Source organism: Octopus sinensis, linkage group LG1, assembly GCF_006345805.1.
Source record: "Octopus sinensis linkage group LG1, ASM634580v1, whole genome shotgun sequence".
Taxonomy (NCBI): Eukaryota; Metazoa; Mollusca; class Cephalopoda; order Octopoda; family Octopodidae; genus Octopus; species Octopus sinensis.
The window spans coordinates 167,878,067-167,904,662 of record NC_042997.1 but is presented as its reverse complement, the minus strand read 5'-3'; the positions used below and the strand labels follow the sequence as shown (position 1 = coordinate 167,904,662).

Sequence of the window (26,596 nt, the reverse complement as noted above, 5' to 3'; positions counted from 1 at the left end):
GGGAGTTGAACTCAGAAATGTAAAGAGTCAGAAGAATTACTGCCAGACATTTTTCGGATGTTGTAAAATCCTGCCAGCTTGCTGCCTTACCCATCTCATCTTCTAACAACAAGAAAATATTAGAACCCCACTCAACAGTATTTCTCGTTGTAGAACTGGAAAGAGAGATAGTGATAACAAAGTGTGAGAGTGAACCCTGAAGGCAGAAGTAACATCTTATCTGAAGTTAATCTCAGTTTCAAACTATCCTTCATCATCTGGTGATATGTTATCTAATGTGGCATAAAAGAAAAGGAGACAGATAACATGTGATTTACTTACTTTGTCGTTAGTGCTCTCACACTGATGTGGAAGTGTTTGCACATCTCAACTGATTGTTGTCTCAAATCTTCATGCATCTCCACATCATCTAGTAATTTGTTAGCAACCAGTTGTAAGGCATCATCTGGCCATTGCTGAAAAAGGGTTTGGGTTTAAAAAACAAAAAAAGCAGAAACAAAAACAGGATAAGAATGATGATGATGATGATAATAATAATAATAATAACAACAATAATAATAATCCTTTCTACTATAGGCACAAGGCCTGAAATTTGGTGGGAGGGGGCCAGTCGATTAGATTGACCCTAGTACACAACTGGTACTTAAATTATCGATCCTGAAAAGATGAAAGGCAAAGTCGATCTCAGCAGAATTTGAGCTCAGAGCATTTCGCCCGGCAAGTCAATGATTCTGCCAGCTTCAGCTTCAACAACTGCTTCTATATGAGATATAAATCATCTACATGCTCAAATCAAGTGGTCCTGGTTCATTTTGGACATCAATTTGACTATGGCAACTTTCAAAGAATCTTTGGTGTTATGGACATTTTCATTGACCTCTCTCTCAACAACACTCCACATGTAATAGTCCAATGGATTGAGATCTTGGGAATTAGGAGGCCAAATGTTAGGGGTTATGTGATCATGAAAATTTTCTGTCATCCATGTGTGATAGTGCATAGTCATAATGAAACACATATGACCTTCCATTGCATACACTATCTATCCAGGGCTTATCAATTATTTCCAGGACCTCAATGTAGGTGGCAGAGTTAACTCTAAAGCCTTATGGAAAGAAGTAACGAGGCATCAAGTCCTTCATTGCTGACAACCCATAAAACCTTGACAGTTACAGAAAAGTTTGTATGCATAACACTTAGAACTTCAGAAGGGTCTGCACATAACCATCTGTCATTTTTTTGTTAACTTTTTGATCTTGGTCGAAGTTTTTCTCATTTGAGAAAAACCAAATCAAATTTTCTTCTGCTGGATTTTTCAGTTTGTTTAAGAGACTTCTAGATCTGATGTAGTGATTTTCTTTTGCTTTTTCTGACAAATTGACCTTTCTTCATCATATAAGACCTATATCTGATGTCTTCATGGACAACATTACTAACTGTTCCTTCTGACACATGGAGATCTTTTGCAATTGACCTCATGGACTTTCTGGGATTGTAATCAATAGACCATTGAACTTGCTGGATAAATTCAGGTGTTCTGATGATTTCAGAACATTTAGAATGCTTTTTATACTTTGATACTAGTGATACATCTCTATCTTCAGTCTCAAGCTCCTTACAAACTTTGTAGATGAAAGATCTGGCAACTTTTAAAAATCGAGATATTTCTAAATCGCTATGCTCAGCCTTTATAACCACATTAACAGCATGCCTCTTCATTTCTAGAGTAAGCTGACGGTCTGCTATTATTATTTTCTGAAACAAAGATTATACAGAGTTAGCAAAAAATGCAGCAATGACCAAAAAAATGTATGTCCTCAAATACCTTACATACCTTGTATATATATGTATTTTCATGTGTGTTGTCTGTATCTTTGCCCCACCCCTATTACCATTATCAGTTGGTGTTGGTTTGCTTACATCCCTGTAATTTAGCAATTCAGCAAGAGACCGACAAAATAAGTACCAGACTTAAAAATAATAGGTACTGGGGTCAGTTCATTTGACTAACTCCTTCAGGGCAAGTAAAAGATAAAAGTAAAAGATAAAAGACCTACAGAGGCAAGTGAAATCAAAATCAAAATTGCTGATGTGGCCAATGAGAGTACTGCCTGATTGGCACTCATACTAGTGGAAACTTTAAAAGCACATCCGAGCATGACCATTGCCAGGGCCCCGGATTGGCTCCTGTCCTGGTGACACGTGAAAAGCACCATTCAAGCATGATTGTAGCCAGTGTCACCTTACTGGCACATGTGCCGGTGGCATGTGAAAAACAGCATTCGAGCATGGTTGTTGCCAGTACCATTGGACTGGCTCCCGTGCAGGTAGCATGTAAAAATACCTTTTGAGCATGAGTGTGGTCGTTGCCAGAACTGCCTGACTGGACCTCATACTGGTGGCATGTAAAAAGCACCCACTACACTCTTGGAGTGGTTGGCATTAGGAAGGGCATCTAGCTGTAGAAATTTTGCCAGACCAGATTGAGCCTGGTGCAGCCTCTGGCTCACCAGTCCTCAGTCAAACTGTCCAACCCATGCCAGCATGGAAAGCGGACGTTAAACGATGATGATGATGATGCTTATGATGATGCATGTGTAAGTAAGAGTGTTTGTATGTGTATGAAATATGCAGAGGGATACCAGAAGAGAAAAAGAGAGAGACACACAGTGAGAGATAATTACCTCAAACCAATCTATTGTGCAGCAGTTGATAAGCGAAGGGTACATTCTGAGTCTGTTGCGAAATGCTTCTCCAATTGGGCTGAAGGCTAACACAATATGCAGATTTTGACGAACGCGCTCAATAAATTTGTTGAACATATTCAAGGAAGTAAATTCAATGGTTATATTCTCTTGAAGTGTCAGCTGTTGCATCTAGACAAAGACCACAATGAAGCAATGGATAACATTTAATAAAAAATTAATAATCTTCTACACAGTGAAAACCTTACAATCAATTAAACTGAACTTGTGCTTATATAAAAGGGAAATAAGAAAGAGACCAATAAGTGAACACATAACTCATTGATGGAATAAGGAGGTCATGTTATTATGTTACTGATGTTGCTGTTTAGCCCTAGGCTTATCCTGAAAGAGAAACTCTATAAACAAAGGCTATCCAAACATCTTTTTTTTATGTTTTTTTTAAGGCAAAGTGTATCTAGGACTATATTATCCATAAGTAAGTTAGTGCTAATCCAGTTAAAGAAGCAGTAAAACACACCCACCCTCCAAAAAACTAGATATATGCAGTGAGATGGAAACTAATAAAAGCTAATGACTAACACTTTTCATTCTTTTGGTAAGTATGGGAAATAATTCTGGGAATGTTTCAGCATTATTTTGCTCTCTTCAGCAAAGCATAACTTTCAAAATATTTTAGTGGGAGATGTAGTGGTGATGGTAGCACTGGTTGGAGGATGGTGGAGATGACATAAATGGCGATGGTAGTAACAATGGTAGTTGTGGTGGTAGTAGCAGTGGCAAACACTGGTTGTTCTGACTGTAATCATGTAGGCAGTGGTGTGGTTCTTCAGCCTTGGGTCATCACTTACAGAGCAGACCTATCGTCAAAAGCATTCCAGCTAAGATAATCCTGTCAATAGGGATATATAAAATTGTAATACCCAATATGTCCTTTCTTTATTTAACACTGTAGGGTGTGATTTGAGGGGCATTTGGCTGCTATCTCTAGCAAGTCAGACCACTATTTGATTCTTGTACAACAGTAGTAGGTGTGATGGTGGTATTAGTGGTAGTGAGGGTAGTAATCTTACCTTTTCAATAATTTCCAGTCGTTGTTCATTATCATAAAGGTTAGGAATATCACCAGTATTCAGCAACATATTAATGTCTTCCAGAAATGATGGATCCTGTTTGGTTTATAAATTATAAAAGATCATTTCACTAAGTTTAATGTTTAAATTTTCAAAAAATTTATATTGAAAATATTGAAAAGTAGTGTTGCATTTAATGTAATAAGTACAAATCAACATAGAACATATATCATAAATGTATTTTTATTCAAAATATAATCACCATCAAACTAGCCTCTGTGCTGGTGGTATGTAAAAAGCACCATTTAAGCATGATTGTTACTTGCATCGCCTTACTGGCACTTGTGCTGGTGGCATGTGAAAAAACATTTGAGCGAGGTTGTTGCCAGTACCGCTAGACTGGCTCCTGTGCAGGTGGCACATAAAAAGCACCATTTGAGTGTGGCCATTGCCAGTACCGCCTGACTGGCCCTCGTGCCAGTGGCATGTAAAAGCACCCACTACACTCTTGAAGTGGTTGGCGTTAGGAAGGGCATCAAGCTGTAGAAACTCTGCCAGATCAGATTGGAGTCTAGTGCAGCCATCTAGTTTGCCAGACCTCAGTCAAATCGCCCAACCTATGCTAGCATGGAAAGTGGACGTTAAATGATGATGATGATGATGATGATTAGCAATAGCTCTTTTCCATCATGAAACCTGTTTATGGATTCTTCAGGCAAAAATAATCAGGATCTTTAGAAGACTTAAAATTTTTGAAAAGCAATTTCGAAATTGTCTCTGCTTCTAAATGCTTTAACCCTTGTAAAGTGTTCAAGTGACCCCTGAATAAGCAATAATCTGAGGGTGCTGGGTCTGGTGAAAGGATGAGGTAGAGCTCCCTTATCTTTCCTTGGGTGTTCTTTATTGAATGCGGCCTTGTGTTATCAGGTTGCAGGATGAGGTACCCACTTCTTTATATACTTTCTCAATCTGTTTGAAATGGTCTTGCACAGAGGACCAAGGTTTATCAAGCCTCTGGGATAACCCTCTGATACTTTGATGTAGATCTGCTTCAATTGCTGTTTTCCCTGTGCCATTATTGATGTTGTCCAATTCTGCCGAGGTTGACTTTGCCTTTCATCCTTTCGGGGTCAATAAATTAAGTACCAGTTGCGTACTGGAGTCGATCTAATCTACTGCCCCACTCCCCCAAAATTTCGGGCCTTGTGTCTAGAGTAGAAAAGATTATTGATGTTGTCCGTTTAAAAGATCAAAATCACTATTTTTTAATTTGTTAAACTACCTTTGGAATTTTCAAACACTCACACCATCAGGACATATGTTTTCCCTTGTATGTATTGCATTGTTGCCTTTACGAATTTCACAAAGCATGCAATATCAAATATGCAGCTCATTAAGTCCTTATCTTCCATGGGATATCCAATAGAGCATACACACATACAGTGTGTCCCTGTTAACATATGGTCACTAACTCTATGCTCATTGGTTGATGGCAAGGAAATTTTTTATTGAATTGTAAACTATTTGTTGCATAACATCAGACTAATAGCTTGGAAATACAGCATTACTTTTTGGTATTCCTAATAAATTTATAGATCTTAAATTGCAGAAGAGTCATTTTGTACCACACCGAAATTTTTATATTCACTGTTTATTTATTGCTTGATGTGTCAAAATATTCAAAATATTCATGGCTTTTCTGTGACTACCCAGAATTAGTTGCAGATTTTTAAGGTCTTCAGAGGATTTTTGCATCTTTTCTTTCTTTTTTTTTTGCTTATTTTGTTGATGCTGAACTTTTGGACATATAGGTTACTGAATAGTTGTTATTTGACCTTTTGACATGGGTAATTGTTAGTCTCTTTTAAGTTCAATACTTTTGTTTGTAAATTTATTTGTATGTTTCATTACCATTATTTGTTCTGTACTTATCTGTTTCTTTCTTCTGATTGACTTCAAAATATCTCTCCCCCCCACCACCACCAAAATATAGCTCTTGAGGAGAGGGACTACATCACTAATCTCCCCTAGATATAATGCTGGAAGTCAAAGTCTTCAGTAGTGATCTAACCATCTTATAATTTATGAGGCTCAGTCTTTCCTTCTCTCCTCACACCTGTTGATTCTGTAGCTCTTTAGTAGATATTAAATAAAGCTTATCTCAGCTATCCAGGTTAGATTAAACATAGAAAGTGAGAAACAAAGCAAATAACAAGGTGTTAACATCAATGGAGAAACGATATCAGTGAAATTTAAGCATTCATGAAAACCAATCACTACAGCAGACAATGTGAAAGAGTATCAAAGGATTTGGAGTCTGTCACTATAAAGATTCTAGCAACAGTGTAGTGTTGACAAAGTAATCTCTTAATATCAATATAATACTAATATTAGTTTCGTTTTTGGATTTGGTTTACAAGATTCTTTATGTGAGTTCGTGTGTTGAAGCATATTCTGTTGTGTCTGGGGAGAGTAATTTTCTTTTTGTGCCTTATAATATAACACACTCACCGGTAAAATTTCCACTTATTTCTTATTTTTATTTTCCTGAATAGTCAAAACTATTGAAAAGGTTGCAAGACGCAATGAAAATTTTAGGAAAATAAAAATAAGAAATAAGTGGAAATTTTACCAGTGAGTGTGTTACGTAAAAAGGCACAAAAAGAAAATGACTCTCCCCAGACACAACGGCTAATATTAGTAGTTTGCAAAAATCAGTGACATATCAACATGGATAAGATGTCAATACAAGGAAGTTGTCAACAACAAATAGTTGTCAACATTAATAATTTGTTAATAAAACTGATATGTCAAGAGGGAGGTATGAATAGGAAATATTTAATAAACATCAATGGATTTTAAATACCAATGATTTTGTTAAGAAGCCAAAGAGATTTTCGATAAAAACAATAACGTGTCACCAAAAAGATTATTCAACATTAGAAAGATGTTAGAACCAGAGGCATATATTCTGGGTGTACTAGGTGTACACTGCACACCCATAAAAAATGGCAAATGGCATGTTAAAAACACCATTTGAATGTGATCATTACCTGCATTGCCTTACTAGCACTTGAGCTGGTGGCATGTGAAAAAAAAACATTCAAGCGAGGTTGTTGCCAGTGCTGCTGGACTGGCTCCTGTGCAGGTAGCACATAAAAAGCACCATTCGAGCATGGCCATTGCCAGTACCGCCTGACTGGCCCTTGTGCCGGTGGCACGTAAAAGCACCCACTACACTCTCGGAGTGGTTGGCATTAGGAAGGGCATCCAGCTGTAGAAACTCTGCCAGATCAGATTGAAGTCTGGTGTAGCCATCTGGTTCACCAGTCCTCAGTCAAATCGTCCAACCCATGCTAGCATGGAAAACGGACTTTAAACAATGATGATAAACCTCACTCATTAATCTTAATGGAAAACTTTTGTTATACCCCTGCTTGAAATTTGGTGGCATTGGGTGTGACAGCACACCCAATACAACAGTCACCACATGCCACTAGTCAGAACACTGGACAGATGATGTTCCAATGTTAGTGGAAAGGTATCTTGATGCTTGCTTACCTTGATCTGATAATCTCCCAAAAAGAAGACAAGTGGAGTACTATCTTCACCAGATTTTCGAATAATTTTCATTAGGTCTTCTCTCCATTCAGCTGTTGAATAATCTTTGCCCATCTCTATTTGGATAAGTTCAAATTCTGCAATGAATGCTGCCAGTCGTGTGGCACTCTGTCTGCCTGTTCCACCAATTCCTACCAAAGCAAAAGCAAAATGTCAAATTTTCTTCAGTACTGTTATTAAGTAATATTACCAAATTTTATAAACTAAAATAAGTTAGCCATCTACGTATCATACTTAATGTAAACGCATCATTAAAAGCAAGTTACTGTATATTCATCCAGAAAAAAAATCACTAATGAACATGCTATGTGTGAAAGCACAAAAATATTGAAAAGAGATGAAAATTGTTCCAGCAGTGGCTAACAAGAATGCCAGATGTATTTCAACCTAGTTGGGCCTTCTCATTTAGGCATGAGGCTGGCTATGAGTACATATCACTGATAAGGCCTAACTTGGGAAAAATGCATTATGTGTTCTTGTTAGCCACAGCCGGTACAATATTTGTCTCCTTCTGATATACATGGTGTTTTTAAACAAAGATGTCATATCTGGATCAATACAACAGCAACTTACCTTTCAATTATGTATCTAGATTGAGTATGATGCATAGATGGCTATTTTAAATTAATATACTACTTCTAATCTATATAACAGATTTTTAAAAGAAAGCTGTAAACTTTATATCTACATTGTGGAATAAAGTTTCTGAATCTGCTTACTTTTATTTTGATAATTGATGAGTTATTACTTTGCCATTAATTAGTTACAAATGTTTGCCATAAACAGGTGATATTGAATCACATCTGATAGTCATTCAAAAGTTTGATCTTTAAGTGATATATTTTCATTTGTCTCAACTGTTATTGGGCAGTTGTTCCCCAGCACTTACTCCCAACAATTTCCCATTAGATATGAGATTTGCTTCTTTAAATCTGCTTTCAATGAATTACACCTGTGTCATTAATGAGCCACATGTCTGTCATGCTCTTGTTGTTATGATTAAAATTATTGAGTGAACCATAAACTATATACTCACCAATGAGTAAACAGTGACCGTTGGGTTGCTTCAAAACTCTGTTGATCCTTGTAATGTGCTCAACAGCCAAATGAAACATGACCAGATCCATTGGAGTTTTACTCATCAAATTGTAATCAGCCAGGTATTTCTCAATTACCTTCACAGAAACATATCACATGATAAAGCTTTACTTATAAACAATATTCCATTCACATCTCACATTCAGTTATTTTAGAGATGATGGTGATGGTGGTGGTGATGATGATGGTGGTGGTGACAATGATGGTGGTGGTGGTGGCAATGATGATGATGATGATGGCGATGATGATGGTAGCAATAATAATGGTGGTGATGATGATGGTGGCGATGATGATGGTGGCGATGATGATGGTGGCGATGATGATGGTGGTGATGATGATGGTGGCAATGATGATGGTGGCAATGAGGATGGTGGCGATGATGATGGTGGCGATGATGATGGTGGCAATGATAATGGTGGCAATGAGGATGGTGGCGATGATGATGGTGGCGATGATGATGGTGGCGATGATGATGGTGGCAATGAGGATGATGGGAATAATCTATAGTCAAGACACTTACCTGCCTCAACTCATCCTGGTCACTAATCTCATCATACAACCTGACACTACCTTCTTTAGGCTCCATGAAATCTCCAAATATTAAACACCTCATGTCTTTTGGGGTGACTTGTTTCCCTTTAGGGGCCAAATGTCCAAACACAGAGTTGAACTTTTCTTTGAATTGGGCTTCAATAGATAACTGGAATATAGAATATGGAGGTTTGGCAGTTAGAAAAACAGGTAGTGTAGATGTAAGAATGGAGTTAAGTCTGAAGGTAAGACTAGAGACAAGTCTGGAGGTAAGAATGGAGGTTGTAAGAACAGAAGTAAAAATGGGGGAGATATGAAAGTAAGCATAGAAGTATGAACAGAGCATAACATAAAGATAAGTATGACATTATGTAGGGAGTTAGGTATGGTGGTATGTATGCTAGGAATGTTTAAAAGGTTTAGAAAGTTAAAAATGATGGAGTGTTTAAAGTGTGAGGAGTGCTTAGAATATTCAAAAACATTTAGGAAATGCTTACCCTTTCATTACCAACCCGGCTGAAACCAGAACTGGCTCTGAGTACAAATGTCTTGTTTCCATAAGTTTTGAATTAAAATCTTCCACCAAACCTTAGCCACAATTTATGTTCCTAACACTAGCTTAATGATAGCCAAGTTATTTTACTAAATTCTTTGTAATATTTAAAGTAATTAAAAGAAACACAGAGCATTTCAAAATAAATACAGTAACGAAAGGGTTAAAAACATTAAAGGAATGATTATAAATGTTTCAGGAAGACTTATAAACGTTTAGGAGATACTTAGAAACGTTTGGGAAATGCTTAGAAATGTTTAGGAGATGGTTAGAAATGTTTGTAGGATGCTTAGAAACGTCTAGAGAATTCCTAGAAATGTTTGGGTGATAGAAACATATAAGGGATGCTTAGAAACGTCTAGGGAATGCTTAGAAACATTTAGGAATGTGTAGAATTTTGGTAATGCTTACAATGTTAGGAATGCTTAAACAGTTTAGAATGTTAGAATGTCTAGAAAGTTAAAAATGATTGAGTGTTTAGAATGTTAAAAATGTTAGCAATGTTGGAGTACTTAGACTGGTCAGAATATTGAAATATATAGAGAATGTTTAGAATGGTAAAAGTATTAACACTGTTGGAATATTAGGTTTGTTTGCAATAATGAATCCCACACTAAGAACCTGTCTTTAAGAATTATATTGACCCAGTGCTCAACCAGTACCCCAGTAGGATGAAAGGCAAAGTCAACGTCAGCAGAATTTCAACTCCGAATGTAAAGCTGGAAGAAATGTCACAAAGCACTTAGTCCAGTATGCTAACAATTCTGCCAGCTTGCTGCCTTAATAGTAATTATAATAATGGTTTCAAATTTTGGCACAAGGCCAGCAATTTCAGGCTTGCGTTGTAAATCAATTACATTGACTCCAGTGTTCAACTGGTGCTTATTTTATTTTAAGGATGAAAAGCAAAGGTGACCTTGGTGGAATTTGAACTTGGAATGTAAGGACATATGAAATGTTGCTATGCATTTTGTCTGGTGTGCTAATGATTCTACCAGCTCACAAGAAGAAGGAGAAGGAGAAGGAGGAGAATAATAATAATAATAATAATAATAATAATAATAATAATAATAATAATAATAATAACAGTGGAGTATAAATTAAGACATGACAGAGTTGGCCAATATCTACACTGCCTAATAAGTTGGCATTACAATATCAAAACTGCTGACAAGTGGTATAATCACCACCCTGAGGCTGTAACTGAAGGAGAAAATGTAACCATTCTGTGGGACTTTCCAGTACATACAGACCGAACCATCAAGGCCAATAAACCTGATATTGTTGTGAAAGACCAAAACAATAAAGTTTGTTTATTGATCGACATGAGCATCCCCTGTGATCATAATATCTCAGCGAAAGAGTTTGACAAGCTCAGAAAATATAAAGACTTACTCATTGAAATTGAGAAAATGTGGCATCTCAAGGCGGTTACAATACCAGTGATCGTAGGAGCACTAGGAATGATCAAGAAGGGAACCGAAAATTATATGAGAATGATCCCTGGCTTACCATCCCTGCAAGAAGTGCAAAAGATTGTCTTAACTGGTACATCACACGTATTGAGAAGAGCATTGTCGATGTGAGAACTGTTGCTGCTCATGTATTTTAATTTAACTTAAAAAAAAATTTTTTTTTAAATGAACGAACTATTGAGTTTGGTTTAATGGCCTACCAATGTATACTATGAGTTTCTTTGCCCTAGGAGTCGGGAAGACACTCGGCAAGAAATGGAAGCAAATTTGAAAGAAGAAAAAAAAAAAGTAATAATAATAATAATAATAAATGCCCTGATGCAGTACCAGGCAGTGGCTTTCGTGGCTTCTGATCTTAACTGATTGAAAGTGTTTTCATGTACATTGTTTTGTCTTGGTATAAATGATGGGCTACAGCAAATATTCTGCTCAATACCACAGATTTGCTTGTCAGTTGCTTGACCGTAACCAGTTGACCATTTCCCTTAGTGGCTGATGATATGTGCATCTCTGATCATGAGCAGAAGTAGTGGGGGAGCATCATAGCCATGTGTTGAGAGGGATTCTTTGGGGTTTGAATAATTCACCTCTGGAAACATGGGTGTTTTGTTCAACATCCTTAAACAACCCTTATTCAGGGACCTTTTGAGTGGTATTGGTTACTCGACCAGAATAAAATTCTAACTGGGCCCCACCTGCAAGGTCATGTGCTGTTTATCTTGATATGAGATCACCTTGTCGTGCACATATGGTTGTGACGCATGTGCCTAGTGTACCCTTATCAGACGGGTAGTCATGATGAGTATACTGGGCTTTGTATATTTTACCCCAATGTCATTTTGATGGCATGTACTGCTCTCTCACTCAATAATAATAATGATGATAATAATAATAATAATATAATAATAATAATAATAATAATAATAATAATGATAACAATAATGACAAATGAACAAATTAAATCTACCTTTACCTTAAGAATTTTAAAGAAAGACTCTTGGTCAGCCTGATCAACAAGACGGTCTGAAAACAAGCGATAAGTCTCATGTGTCCACAAGCGAATGATTTTATGAATGCATTCTGGATCTTCTGAGACAGACTGTGGGGAAAATAGGAGAATACCCTGTAAAAAAAAAAAAGTGAAGTGACAAATGGAATTGCAAATGCTTAGCTTGGTCAAATCTGGATGTAAATATAACAATATTTAGATGTGATGCACATAATATAACAATTTCTCATATTCATTATAAGATTACAAATTGATAGAGGTTTGGCAGAATTGACTGAATAAACTGAAATATAGGAACTAAAAAAAATATTGCAAAGCATCTGATCCAACTTTCTTGCAGTTCTGCTAATACACCAACCAATGGGTACTATTTTATCGTGCCTAAAAAAAGTCGAAAGCTAAAGTTGGCTCGGGTGGAATTTGAACTCAGAGAACTGGAACAAATATGAGGCATTCTGGCTTATGCTCTAATGATAGATAATCTCATGGTGAGCAGCAATTACAACCTTGACATTTGTTCTGTGTAACTCAGTCATGCTGTGAATTGGCAGTCATTCACAGCAAGACTGAGCTGCTGCTGCTGCTGCCGCCACCGCCACTACCACCACCACCACCACCACCACCACCACCACCACCACCGTTTAACGTCCGTTTTCCATGCTAGCATGGGTTGGACGGTTTGACTGGGGTCTGGGAAGCCAGGAGGCTGTGCCAGGCTCCTGTCTGATCTGGCAGTGTTTCTACAGCTGGATGCCCTTCCTAATGCCAACCACTCCGTGAGTGTAGTGGGTGCTTTTTACATGCCACCAGCACAGGGGCCAGAGGAGGCTGGCAAACAGCCACGATCGGTTGGTGCTTTTTACATGTCACCAACATTCCAAATAAAGGGCCTTCATACATCTTGTGAGTCCAGTTTTCCCTTTTCTATTGTTACTGTCATCTGAAAATTTGAATATACCAAGTGTGGTATATATATTCACCCATTATTCACTTTATCATAAGATAACAAGCTTTAAGTTTTGGTTAATGAAAGTTTACAGGTTGATTGTTATATTTATTGACAATATTTTACATCTGTTTACAATTCAAAATGACTACTCTTTGCTTTCATCATAGTTCTTAATTCTTTATACCAGCCATTTTCAGTGCTACAATTTGTTCAGATTTTGTTTGATTAAGGATTAACAATAAAACAAGAGGATGTTAGGAATCTTTACACAATGTTTGCGACTATTTTTGCAAATAGTATTGTTTCAATTTATGTTTGAATAAAGATAAAATTATTATGTTTAAATAATGGCTTAATGTATATATCGAACCCAGTATATGAATAAATTGCACAACAATATACATTCAGCATACTCTGGTTGCCAGTATTAGATATCCTGATTACCACTTTAAATCCCATATAACATATTAGATCCCACCATCCAATATGAAAATCTGTTACACTATACCTATTTCTTTACTACCCACAAGAGGCTAAACACAGAGAGGACAAACAAGGACAGACAAACGGATTAAGTCGATTATATCGATCCCAGTGCGTAACTGGTACTTATTTAATCGACCCCAAAAGGATGAAAGGCAAAGTTGACCTGAGTGGAATTTGAACTCAGAACGTAACGGCAGATGAAATACTGCTAAGCATTTCGGCCAGCGTGCTAACAATTCTGCCAGCTTGCCCTATATATGCCTTGAATAACTTCTTGTGTAATAATGTACCATGATATACAACATACTATGATTAACATACTGTATTACACATTACAATGGCAATTTTGGCAATATTCAACATTTTTTTGTTCTATGGCACACTGAATCAAGTGCGAAAAATAGTATGTACACTAATTTTTAAAAAAATGCTATCTTATAAAAAGAAGTACGTAAATTAATTTTAAAACAGAGATGGGTATATCCATTGTACTTTGCTGCAAAAGGAATAAACATGTGCTAATGCAATGCATTAAAAACAAGTTTTCAAAATATACGGGTATTTCCTGACCTGTTTCTACTTGTGGACCATATATGGCATACAAACACACTGTAGGATAGTGGTTGAAAAACGTTTATTCAGTAGCATACTCTGCTTGACTACAATACACTGTCTCACAGAAAACATCCTAATTGCTGTATAGATAAATTAGATAAAATACCACAAGGTATTTTCTCTACATCTCTACCAATGCAGCCAAACTACTGTGTTGCATGCCATATAATTGCTTTTAATTTAAACATAAGACAAGTAATTTGTGAGGGCAATTGACTGGTACTTTTTTTATTTGTATATATCTCTGCCAATTTAGCCAAAGTACAGTATTGTATGCCATATAATGCGCTTCTAATTTAAGTGCAAAGCTGGTACTTAGCAGGTGCTTTATTTTATTGACTCAGATGGATGAAATGCAAAGTTGACCTCTGAAAGATTTGAACTTAGAATGTTAAACATTGGAAGAAATACTGCAAAGTAATTTTCTCACTCTCTACAGCAGTGTTTCTCAATCTTTTTACCCTTGTTTAACACTTAAAATAAATTACATGTCTCAAGGAACCCCTGCACAAAAAAATTATATACCATATCATTCTCATATTTTTTCATCATAGTTCATGTGGTAAACATCATATATATATATATATAAATAAGTTAACATTTTAATATCCTAAAGCTGATGAACCAACTAAATTGTTTCTCCATTTTCTTATTTGTATTATAAATTAATGGTAAAATATTTCTTTACCTTCACCCATTTAATACAATAAGTAAGTTTATTGCATTGAAAGTAAAAACACTTGTGTATTAATAATTGGGTATTATACCAACAATATACTGGATAAGTATTATCCCTTAGTGGGTTGGATTCACAACCCCTAACTTACCTGGTGGTATATATATATATATATATATATATATATGGTTGTTATATTTTTTTGATAACATAATAAGTTAGATAGGATGATACCTATATTACAATGTTACAATAACCAGTAATATGTTGTGCATGTATAGTGATATTACAATCATGAAATTAGCATTAGCTTATCTCACTCTTTCTTATGGAACCCTAAGGAACCATTTGCAGAACCCTAGGATTCCAGGGAACCCCGGTTGAGAAATGTTGCCCAATACGTTTGCTAATCTACTGTCATCTACTGTATGCCATTTAATAATATTTGAATGACCTTTCACGTGTATGACCTATGAAGCTGACACCATGTCTCTCATTGATATAACATATAACATATCTGTTTCACTTCTCACCTGTATGACACGTGCAAAATCTCGAAGGTTGAAGACATAATGAGATTTTGAAGGAGTAGGTAAAAACTTGGTAACAACTTTCTTGTAGATGTCCAGTGTGGCATGAATAATGATCTGTAATCACAATAGAGTAAAATTAAGTTGTGCTAAAATGGCTAATTCATGAAACAAAGTTAGTGCTAACAGGTTTAATTCAAAGAACATATAAAAAAAAGACTAACTGGAAATGATTATGCAAAGTGGGGAAAAAGAGAGAGAAGGAGGAAGGTAAAATGAGTGAGGAGAAAGACAGGACAAAAGAGGGGGAGAGACAGGATGAGAGAGAGGGGAGAGACAGGACGAGAGAGGGGAGAGACAGGACAGGAGAGGAGAGACAGATGGGATGAGAGAGTGGGGAGAGAGAGGATGAGAGTGAGTGAGAGACAGAACCAGAGAGAGAGGGGTAGAGACAGGATGAGAGAGAGAAGGGGAGAGAGAGGATGAGAGAGAGGGGAGAGAAGGAAGAGCAAGAGAGGAGGAGAGACAGGACAAGCGAGAGAAAGGGAAAGACAGAATGAGAGAGAGGAGAAACAGAATGAGAGAGACACAGAGAGGGGGAAGAGAGAGAGAAAGAAAGAGAGAGAGAGTAGGAGAGAGAGAGAAAGAGAGAGAGAGAGAGAGCAGGAGAGAGAGAAAGAAGAAGGAAAAGAAAGCATGGGGCTTTAAATGTTCTGTTGTGTTCTCTCCACGAGTTAATGTGCTAGAAAAGATAAGGATCAGCAAAAGTATTTTGGGTGCATATAAAAGGACTTTCCAAAGAGTATAATTTAGTGGAGACAGCGGTGCATACATATACAAACACACATACATAGAAAATACACAAACACAGACATGCAAACACATGAATATACAGGATACATACATACAGATGCACACACATACATACATACATACACATGCATACATACATACACATATACATACGTACATGCATGCATAGGTACACACACACACACAAACACTGACCCACACACATGCGCACAAACAATCAAAAAGGAACACAGTGTAAATAACGGACAGAGTCAAGACTATTGAAAAGGTTGCAAGACGCAATGAAACTTTTAGGAAAATAAAAAATAAGTGGAAATTTTGCCGGTGAGTATGTTAAATTTTAAGGCACAAAAAGAAAATGACTCTCCCCAGACACAACAGAATAATTTAGTATAATGTATAAATATGAAGCAGATGACAGAATATTTTCTAATGTAAAATTGGAGACATTGGACAAGGTAGAACATGGTATAATTATGGTATTGGCATTGACACAGAATATAATTAGTGTGGCTATCCCAATATTATAGCAACACTAAAAGAGATTTTTGCACAAGGGCACATGTAGAGTATGTGTATATATGTGCACCCCCCCCCACACACATTACATACCAGCATTGCAATTAATTACCACTCACACAAAATATAAACATATATTTTCTTTTCATTTATTTGTCTCAGTTATTAGACTGTGGTTATGTCAGCATGTCATGCTGAAAGTATTTTTAAGTCAATCAAATTGACCCCAGTACCTGTTTTAATCTGGTTCTAAATCTGTCTGTTTCCTTTTGTTTTTTTTTTTTGCTGAACCACTAAGTTATAGGGACTTAAAACTACACTAGCTGTTAAATGGTGGTAGACAAACATAGACATGCATGAAAGTACATGCATACACATACACATGATGGGCTTCTGCAAAGTTGGGATGGTTTAGATCAAAGGAATATCCAAACAGGATTGAGCTGGAGCTAAACAACAGCAATAAAAACTGTCATCATGACAATTATATTCTCTGTGGAGGCACATGGCCTAGTGGTTAGAGCAGCGAACTCGTGGTCGAGAGATCGCGGGTTGAAATCTCAGACCAGGCGATGTGTGTGTTTATGAGCGAAACACCAAAGCTCCATGCGGCTCCAGCAGAAGGTAATGGCAAACTTCTGCTGACTCTTTCACCACAACTTTCTCTCACTCTTTTCTCCTGCATCTTGCAGCTCACTTGTGATGGACCGGCGTCCCATCCAGGTGGGGAACCCATACGCCAAGGAAACCGGGAAACCAGCCCTTACGATCCAGGCATGGCTCGAGAAGGAACAATTATATTCTCTACTAACATCACCACCTACACTACCACTATCAAAATCATTGATTAGCTAATCAGCAATGGAGGGGAAAAATATGTAAAGTGTCACTCACCCGTGAGAATCGGCGCAAAGATACAGGGAATTGTCTGAAATGCCATTCGGTCATTGGTGAAAAAATTTCCTTTAGAATATCTTCTGAGAATGCATCAATATGGATGATGTTGAAGTGACGCAGGAAACGTGTGGTTATTGGATTGCGGCCTCCACTCGTTGGTGCCATCGCTGACAATATTTTTACATTAATTAACTCAAACATAGTAGTGTCTTTCCTGAATTCAATAAATGAACACACACATTTCATATATGTATATATATCATCATCATCATCATCATCATTTAACATCCGTTTTCCATGCTAGTATGGGTTGGACGGTTTTGACTGAGGGCTGGCAACCAGATGGCTGCACCAGGCTCCAGTCTTGATCTGGCAGAGTTTCTACAGCTGGATGCCCTTCCTAATGCCAACCACTCCGAGAGTGTAGTGGGTGCTTTTTATGTGCCACTTGCACGGGGCCCAGTCAGGCGGTACTGGCAATGACCTCGCTTGAATCTTTTTACACGTGCCACCAACACAGGTGCCAGTGAAGCGACGTTGGTAACGATCACGCTCGAATGGTGCCCTTTTACGTGCCATGGTTACGGAAGCCAGTTGGCTGCTCTGGCAACGATCACAACGATCATGCTCGGGTGGTGTTCTTGGCACCCTGCTAGCACAGGCATAAGTGCCAGTAAGGCGACGCTGGTAACAATCATACTTGAATAGCCGCTCTGTCAGCAATCACACTCGTATGGTGCTCTTTGCACCCCACTAGCACGGATGCTAGTCATCAAAATGATTTTGATTTGATTTCACTTGCCTCAACAGGTCTTCACAAGCAAAGTTTAGTGACCAAAGAAGGAAAAGCTACGCATAAGTGGGCTGGTTATGCTCCTGGCATAGGCCACATCTGGCTTGCTGAGTCTTCTCAAGCACAGCATATTTCCAAAGGTCTTGGCTGCTAGTCATTTTCTTGGTGAGGCCTAATGTTCGAAGGTTGTGCTTCACCACTTCATCCCAGGTCTCGTTGTTTTTCGGTGCAGAGACAAATGAATTTTGGAAGAGGGGCCTTGCAAGTCTACCAGGACCTGCAATCCTAGCATCCAAGCACTCATGAATGTACCAGCAAGATACTTCTCCATTTGTTTCAGAGGTGATCTACTAATATGCAGAGTACACTGGGAAGACTTGCTGGAGAGGAACAATGTCTCAGTCCTGATAGATACAAATTTTGTTGAGTTCCTCCACTAGTAAAAGTTTTATTGTTATTCTTAAGCTTGCTTTAAAATAATAACCTCAGTTAATAATTTTAAAAAAATTACTCATGTCCTAGAAAATAGGACCTAAACATGGTCAGTCTAGTGAATGAAACCAGCAAGAAGTAAAATAAATAAGTAAAAACGGGTATAAAAAACATGAAGAGATAGTAGGAAATGTCATACCTATCATACCAGAATCCATGGTCTAACCACTGTCTCAGTAGTTCTATTGGAGGTTGAGCACCAAATTTTTCAAGAGCTGGCATATTTAAATCATCAACAAACACACACAATGTTTTCTCTGCTGAAGGACCATAGACTCCTTTACACCTCCTCAAAATACAAAGAATGTACATTATTTATATATGATATCAATTAAATATAAAAAAGAAAGAGAAGCTATTAAAAGAGTGCCATAACTTTTAATTTGTTTCTTACTTCTCTCGATAAATATAGTTTAACAACATTTTGTTGTATATATGTGTATGCACACACACACACACACACATACACATATATGTCTAATGTAATAATGAAAAGGATAGCACAGGAAAACAAAGAAACTTAAAAGAAAAATAGAAAATAAAATGCACAAACAAATACAAACATGCTGAGCCCCTCATCAGTTGTCAAACAAATTATCATCATGGTTTTGATGCCTAACAATATTGTTCAGTTTGTCAGGATCAGCAGTGTAAGTTTCTGTGGTATTGACAAGTGGACACAATAGACAAATAAGGACAGAAAAAAGGCGAGACAAGGGCAGTAACAGGCAAAAATTAAGCCTACTGACTGGATGGTAAATAAAGAAAAGTTGAGAGAAGAATGAGAAAAATACAAAATGTAACAACTAATATACATATACAAAAGAGTTGGTAACAAAATTAAAACAAGTAGCGTGCAGTATGCTTATAGGAAACAGTGTTTTTCTACCTTGAAGGGAAAAACACCCAACTACTATCTGTCTGTGTTACAGCTTGATTTGGGATTTGGATTTTCATGTGGGTACTTCTTGGACTATCCCCAGCACATTTAAAAGTTATAACTCAAGATATGATACAATAAATAATGTATGTACCATAAATCCTCGAGTATAGTCTGCCCTTGAGTATAATACGCAGGGGATTTTTTGAGGGCCGTACCTCTGAAAAACCAAAACCTTGTGTATAATACACACCCCTTCTCTAACTTGAGTCAAGGAGGCCTATATAACGTCCTTGGTTTGTAAAAATGTATACGGTAACGTCCTTTATTATTATTGTATATATAACACAATGCAAACGTGAAGCTTTTTTGTGCATTTTGTTTGCAGAAAATAAAGAAATAACAGTAATAACGGTTAATAAATGTTGCTTACTGCATGTTATGGATGATTCTTTCATGACTCTATTGCTTTCAGGCTTAGCTTAAGGTATTTTCGTGCCCGACATCATAAAATGCGTCAGAATAAGCATTGCTGGACAGCAAATAGAGACTCGGACATTGCTTAGAAAATTATTTTCATTTTTAACCTCGTATATAGTACGCACTAGGGATTTTGATCTTTAAATTTTGGGGAAAAAATGTGGATTAAACTTGAGGATTTACGGTACTTTGTTCTATCTGGTCGTATGATATCAGATAAATATTATTTAGCAGGATGCATAAGTGATCACTGGTGTTCTACCTTGCTTAATGATAAGATAAATGTAATTATAACTCTGTTCTCCTTCAGCTATCACTGCTGTTCCAGGGGGACTCTGTATGAGGGCTTGATCTGCTGAAAATAGCAGCCAAATTCCCCTTAAATTTATATCTTATCTTAAAAAAGAAGGATACATTGAGTAATATTTTCCTACATACACTGTGTTTGAAAATAAATGGAGTGTTTATAGTTCAAATGTTCTCTATCATAGGTCTGCTGAATCAAGGGGTGAAATAATATTGTTGATGATTCAATTTTATATTGTATATTGTAAAGAAAGTAAATTTGATGTAATTTGAATATTGATCAATGAATAAATACTGTCATTAGTAAAATTCTTCATCCTCTGGATATTTAAATTAAGAAACATGGGAGAACAAAGTCAGTAAAGGCCAAGTCACCAAACAAAGTAAAACAAAAAAGGAAAAAAATACCCTGATGTGTTCTAATTAGAAAGCTGCATGTTCTGGGAAAAGTTTTCTTTCCTTCTCTGATAACTGGGTTTTGCCAAGATGTAAAATGCATCACCTACCTTTCTAGTTTGGAGACAATGATATCTTGAGTCTGATTGGCTGAAGTTTGTGCTGAGAAGTTGATGTTGCATGTTATGTAGGAGTCTTTATTCAGTTTCAAAAGAAAGCTATTGATAACAGAGCTTTTTCCTGTTCCTGTAGGGCCAACAAATAGTAAAGGCTTTCCTTGATTGAAGAAGAGCCTCAAAAAGAAATTCTGTTTTTCAGTCTCTTTTGTATTCACTAGAACTTTGTTCATCTAGAAATGGATATGAAAGTTATGATGAAAGAAATATAAATACCCTGCAACCATTGAAAGTATTTTAAGAACAAGTGATTTACTCAGGTTTCCTTGTTAAGCAAATACAAAATAAATTCCCTGTAGATAGACTAGTACCATTCTTAAGAGTTTGGGTCTTAATCTTGAAACATACAACCTTAAACACCATAACTTTGGATGCTGAAACCTCAAGAATTAAAATAATGAAAGGTTCAAATCCTTAGAATCTCAACCCTGGAAAATATCAAAATCCAAAAAAGGTAACTGAAGTAGTAGTAGTAGTAGTAGTAGTAGTAGTAATAATAATAATAATAATTCATATATTCACTGGGTAATTTGCAAAAACCTGGATTTGCCCCATGAAAAAAACTGGTGGGAACATAATCCACTTCCAGTGCTTGAAAATGACCACATCTCACTCCTCTGGAACTTCACCATTCAAACTGACAGGAAGATAGATGCAAATAGGCCAGACATCATATTGAAAGACTTCAGACAAAGAACATGCCTCCTCATTGATATGACTGTCCCAATCGATATAAACGTATCTGTCAAGACCTACCAAAAACTGAGCAAATATAAAGATCTTGAAATAGAAATCAGCAAAATGTGGAAGCTGAAGACTAAAACAATACCTGTTGTCATAGGTGCCCTGGGAATGATAGCGAAAGGGACTAATTGCTACCTAACTCAGATACCAGGAAACCCCAAAATGGCAGAAATTCAAAAGATAGTGCTCATGGGAACTGCTCATATCCTACGCAAAATACTCTCTATGTAATCCCAAGGTTTAAAACAAACTTTATTTATTTATTTATTTATTTATTTATTTTATTTTATTTTTTTTATTTTATTTTTATGTATTAGACATTCACTAGTACAACACCAAAAAAAAAAAAAAAACCCAAATATATGGCACAGAACTTCCAACCTGTTGTCTCTTGAGGTCTCTGGGTGAGACTTGGAGCCAACTTGTACAGACATAAAGCAAAAGTCAAACATAGAATAATAATAGTTCTTAACCATTTAACATACAGATTGCCTTATTTATTCACATTGTTTTGAATTAATCATTTATTACTTCAAGGCTTCAAGATTTCAATGATGTGATTGTTCAGTTTTAGAATGACATTGTAGATGAAGTGTGAGAGGCTGGATATGACTGGTTTGAACATAAAACAGGTAGAAAATTTGGACCAGACATGACTGGTTTAAATGCTAAAGGGTTAAATGACATCTAAGTATAGTTTTAAAAGATGTGTTTGAGAAACATTAAAACATGTTTGCATAAAAACCAAAAATGAACTTGTATTATAAAGATAGATTATGAGCAATTGCATAGCATTAGTCTATAAAAGCTAGCTGATTTTCATGATCATTAACTGTATTTCAGTCTTGCATTGCCAAAATGTATGCAGACAAATAACACATCTTTGATCTGAAGTTTTCATTATTGCTATATCACAGAGCCAGTTTACTCATTTGAATTTTCTGTGAAATGCATTAATATAAATGGGAAAAAACGAATTTTACTGACAACATCTTATAATACATTTTTAGAAGCCTTGATTGCATCCAATGCTATCTCTTGTTATTATGGTATGGAGATTCAATGGCAATCTATTTTCTTCTGCAAAGCATTTGTAAAGTGCTTTGCTTTTCCCATTCATTAATACATAAGAGAATAAATTCTAAAATGTTTGAATCCAACTGAGATATGAGTTATACATGTATGATAAAATCTGGTGGATAGAGTTTTGAAAGCACACTATTATCCAAAGTAAAGCATGCATTAGCTTCTCTATAGATTTAGAGATAAATATAAAAAGCCATATCTTCTTTAATATTTAAATACCTAACACTTCACAATTTAATATGCTTTATGACACTGTAGGAACATCTATATCAATGAATATGTTTCAGAAGATTGTCCAGCTTGATTTTTTAAAAACAGGTTTTGAAGGGCATTTTTTGAAGGTGGGATTGGTGTTTATATCATGCATTGCTACAAGTGCTACTATAACTTGCTTACTAAACACCACTACTATTATAATACTTGTAGCCTTACTGTAACACTTTTCTCATTTCTATAACATCTTCACGACTAATAACAATATTGTAATATTACAGCCAGGTCAAAAGCAATGCTGCCAACATACTTTTAAGAATTTGCAGTCTACATCTCACCTCTATCTGAAAAACATCTATTGTCAGCTGACAGCAACATTCCCATCTCCTCCAAGACCCATAAACCTAATGTATCAATAAGCCTGCCTGATTGTATCTATCAACAAGGATAAGAACAAGGTATACAACAAAAGCTATTACAGTAACAACAAAAATCTATAACTGTAACAACAACAATACAATTATGACAACACTCACTTTGCTTGTAATTATCTATTTCGTTTTTATCCCATAAATTGAACTGCATCTTCTTCCACCTCTTGTGTTCTTGTAATATATTAAACTGCAAACACTTCTTCACATAAATATAGTCATAAGTTCTACATTAACCATAGTCTTCTACAGCAAATCCTCCCAACTCATGTATGATGTCTTTTCTTCATGCATTATTAGTTTTGTTGACATTCCCTATCCAATAAGGTGAGAGAATGTTTTGAAAAAATATTTGGTTGTTTGAGCAACTGTTTTTTTTACTGTTGAGTACCTTTCTTGCTAATAACTACTCAGATAGTAAATGGAATCAGTAATCATAACAGGAAGTGTTATGTGACTTCACCAGATGCAAAACAACTGGTTCAAGAAAGGTGGTTACTTGATTGGCTATAAACAATAGCTAGCCACCCACTTCAAATCCAGCCAGCTCATACCCTAAGATGTTAAAAGAGGAGAATTGTATATCTAATATAATGTAGTCCTGGATACATTACAGTTTAAACAAAAATCCAATGATTTGGAGTTGTATGCTTGATCACAGATCTGCTCAATTTGAGCTGACTTGTGGTAAAAGAATCGTAACGACATCAAAAATAACTTTAGATTTTTGCAGTAATGCTTGAACTCTAACTGTTAACATAACAAGTCAGTCGTGTGTTAGACTCAAACAGCTGCTGTGTCTTTGACAATGGTAAAACAAAACATTATTATTCCTCAACCAATAATTATCAAATATAATGAAAACGGGTTTAATCACCTTTGTTTTCCCTGTAATGATTGTTGGATCTACAAGACTTTCCCAAGTCCTCCAAGATCCATATTGCTTCTTCATATAAATATAATCATAAATGGATCCTTTCTTAGGGATTAAGAGACTTCGAGAGAATTTCATTTCTTTAGGCCTGCCAAAATAAAATATTTTAAAAAATTAAAAACACTTAGATAAATAATATATATATAAGTATATATAAGTTTTAAGGTGACTGCATTCTTACTTTCACAGATGTATGCACTCACAAGCAGATACACATATGTATATGTGTATCACTATTCATCTATATCCACCCACCCATTGACACACACACTCACACACACATATTTATATATATACACATATACGAGGGGGTGCTGAAAAGTTCCTGGCTTTAAGGATATCATGAAAGGTCTGGTTGGAGGCTCAACCTTCCTAATTCTTTTACAAAGTTTATAAAAACTGAAGGACTACTACAATAAGTGTGTGAATCTGAGAGGGGAATATGTTGAATAAAATCATAAACTGATCCTGTATTTTCTTTTACCTAAAGCCAGAAACTTTTCAGCTACCCCTGGTGTATGTGATCATCAACATCTAACATCCATTTTCTATGCTGGCATGGGTATAAAATCATTTGTAAACAAATTCTATGTTCCTCCTCAGTGTCAATGCATTATCATTCCACACTTTTCGCCAATGACATCATGAGGTCTCTATTCATAGTGATACATTGCTTTGCAATTCTGAACAACAACTGCCCCTCATCCACATGTTGCAGAATATTGGCAAACTTCTTGCATTCAACTTTTCTCTTTGGACAAGTGTATAATTAGATAACTTTTTGAAAAAGTTTTGAGCAATGCAGGTCAAAAATTAATGAAAACACATTGGTGATGTTAGTGGATGAAGACAAAAGTTGGAACATAGGAATATTAAAGAACCTTTGTAAAGTAAGACTATATATTTATCCCTGCTTCTATTCATTGACATCACCTTTCATATTTCAGTCCCTACCTGCATTGTTCAATGGCTTTTCAAGCAATTCTCTCATGCATATTGCAATACTTCAAGCAAATAACAATACTCTTTTAGAGTTTAACTTCTCTTCTAGCTTTCTAATTTTGCTCCTTTTTTCTCTTATTCTTTCCAGGCCTATTGCCTAACTTCCTTATATCTCTATAGCATTCATCTAATATTTTTACCTCCCATATAGCTGGAACTTTACACCATCTACAAATCTAGTCTGTGTGTCACAGCAGTTCATCTCCAAAAAACTCCAAGTTGTCTTCTGTGTTATAGGTCTCCTCTTTCTTGTAATATATATTGTCCAGCTCTTTTTTGAATTTTTAAATCACTGAAGAATCATTCAGCTTTCATACTTTCCTTCTCCAGAATGTTTTGTATCTCTGTGTCCATGTACTCTGGTAACCTTAATCAATTTTGAGTTGCACATTCTTCCTCAAAGGAAAAACTTAACAGTAACAACTATCTGTCTTACTGGCACCTGTGCCGGTGTGCAGGTGACACGTAAAAAAAAAACACGATTTTTCTGTGACTGTTGCTAGTACCACCTGACTGGCCCTCATGCCAGTGGCATGTAAAAGCATCCAGCTGTAGAAACTCTATCAAATCAAGATTGGAGCCTGGTGCAGCCATCTGGTTTGCCAGTCCTCAGTCAAATCGTCCAACCCATGCTAGCATGGAAAACAGACGTTAAACGATGATGATCTGTCTATCATTAGTAGATTCATTCAGTTGGATCATATTTGCTACTCTCATCTTACTTTTCAGTATATTTAGTAGAGAGCACTACCTCTCTCTACTTGATCTTCCACTTCAGTTAAGGTTGGAGATAAGTACTGCTTTCCAGTAAATTTTCAAGTATACTTAAGTACATGACTTTTCAAATATATCACCCTCTTCAGTTACACTTAAATAATTGATGAGTGCTTGACCAGAGAGAAATCCATTTCTTTTCCCACAGCCAACCCACCAGGTATGTAATGATTTCTTACTGGGAACACAAATTCATAAAGAAGGAGTATTTATTCTACTGATACCAGAAGGATGAACAGTAAAGTTACCACTTGCAAGAATTGAGCTTACAATGTAAAGAAAGGGATATAGTCAATTGAGCTGATTCCAGTATATAACTGGTACATATTTTAACTATGA

At 36.2% G+C, this 26,596-nt stretch overlaps 1 protein-coding gene across 1 annotated transcript in view; it reads right to left on the bottom strand.

The window, feature by feature from the left end:
* The window catches only part of LOC115211117 (dynein heavy chain 3, axonemal-like), a 180,634-nt gene that overhangs the window by 63,252 nt on the left and 90,786 nt on the right, over positions 1-26,596 (bottom strand). Inside the window, exons 40-51 of the mRNA XM_029780047.2 lie at positions 24,425-24,569; positions 21,008-21,246; positions 18,975-19,124; positions 17,548-17,764; positions 15,325-15,438; positions 12,030-12,179; positions 9,018-9,197; positions 8,436-8,574; positions 7,340-7,530; positions 3,779-3,874; positions 2,685-2,876; positions 322-455 (exon numbers count right to left, since the gene is read on the bottom strand). Coding sequence (XP_029635907.2) covers positions 322-455; positions 2,685-2,876; positions 3,779-3,874; positions 7,340-7,530; positions 8,436-8,574; positions 9,018-9,197; positions 12,030-12,179; positions 15,325-15,438; positions 17,548-17,764; positions 18,975-19,124; positions 21,008-21,246; positions 24,425-24,569 — 1,947 coding nt within the window. The remainder of the gene's footprint in view (positions 1-321; positions 456-2,684; positions 2,877-3,778; positions 3,875-7,339; positions 7,531-8,435; positions 8,575-9,017; positions 9,198-12,029; positions 12,180-15,324; positions 15,439-17,547; positions 17,765-18,974; positions 19,125-21,007; positions 21,247-24,424; positions 24,570-26,596) is intronic.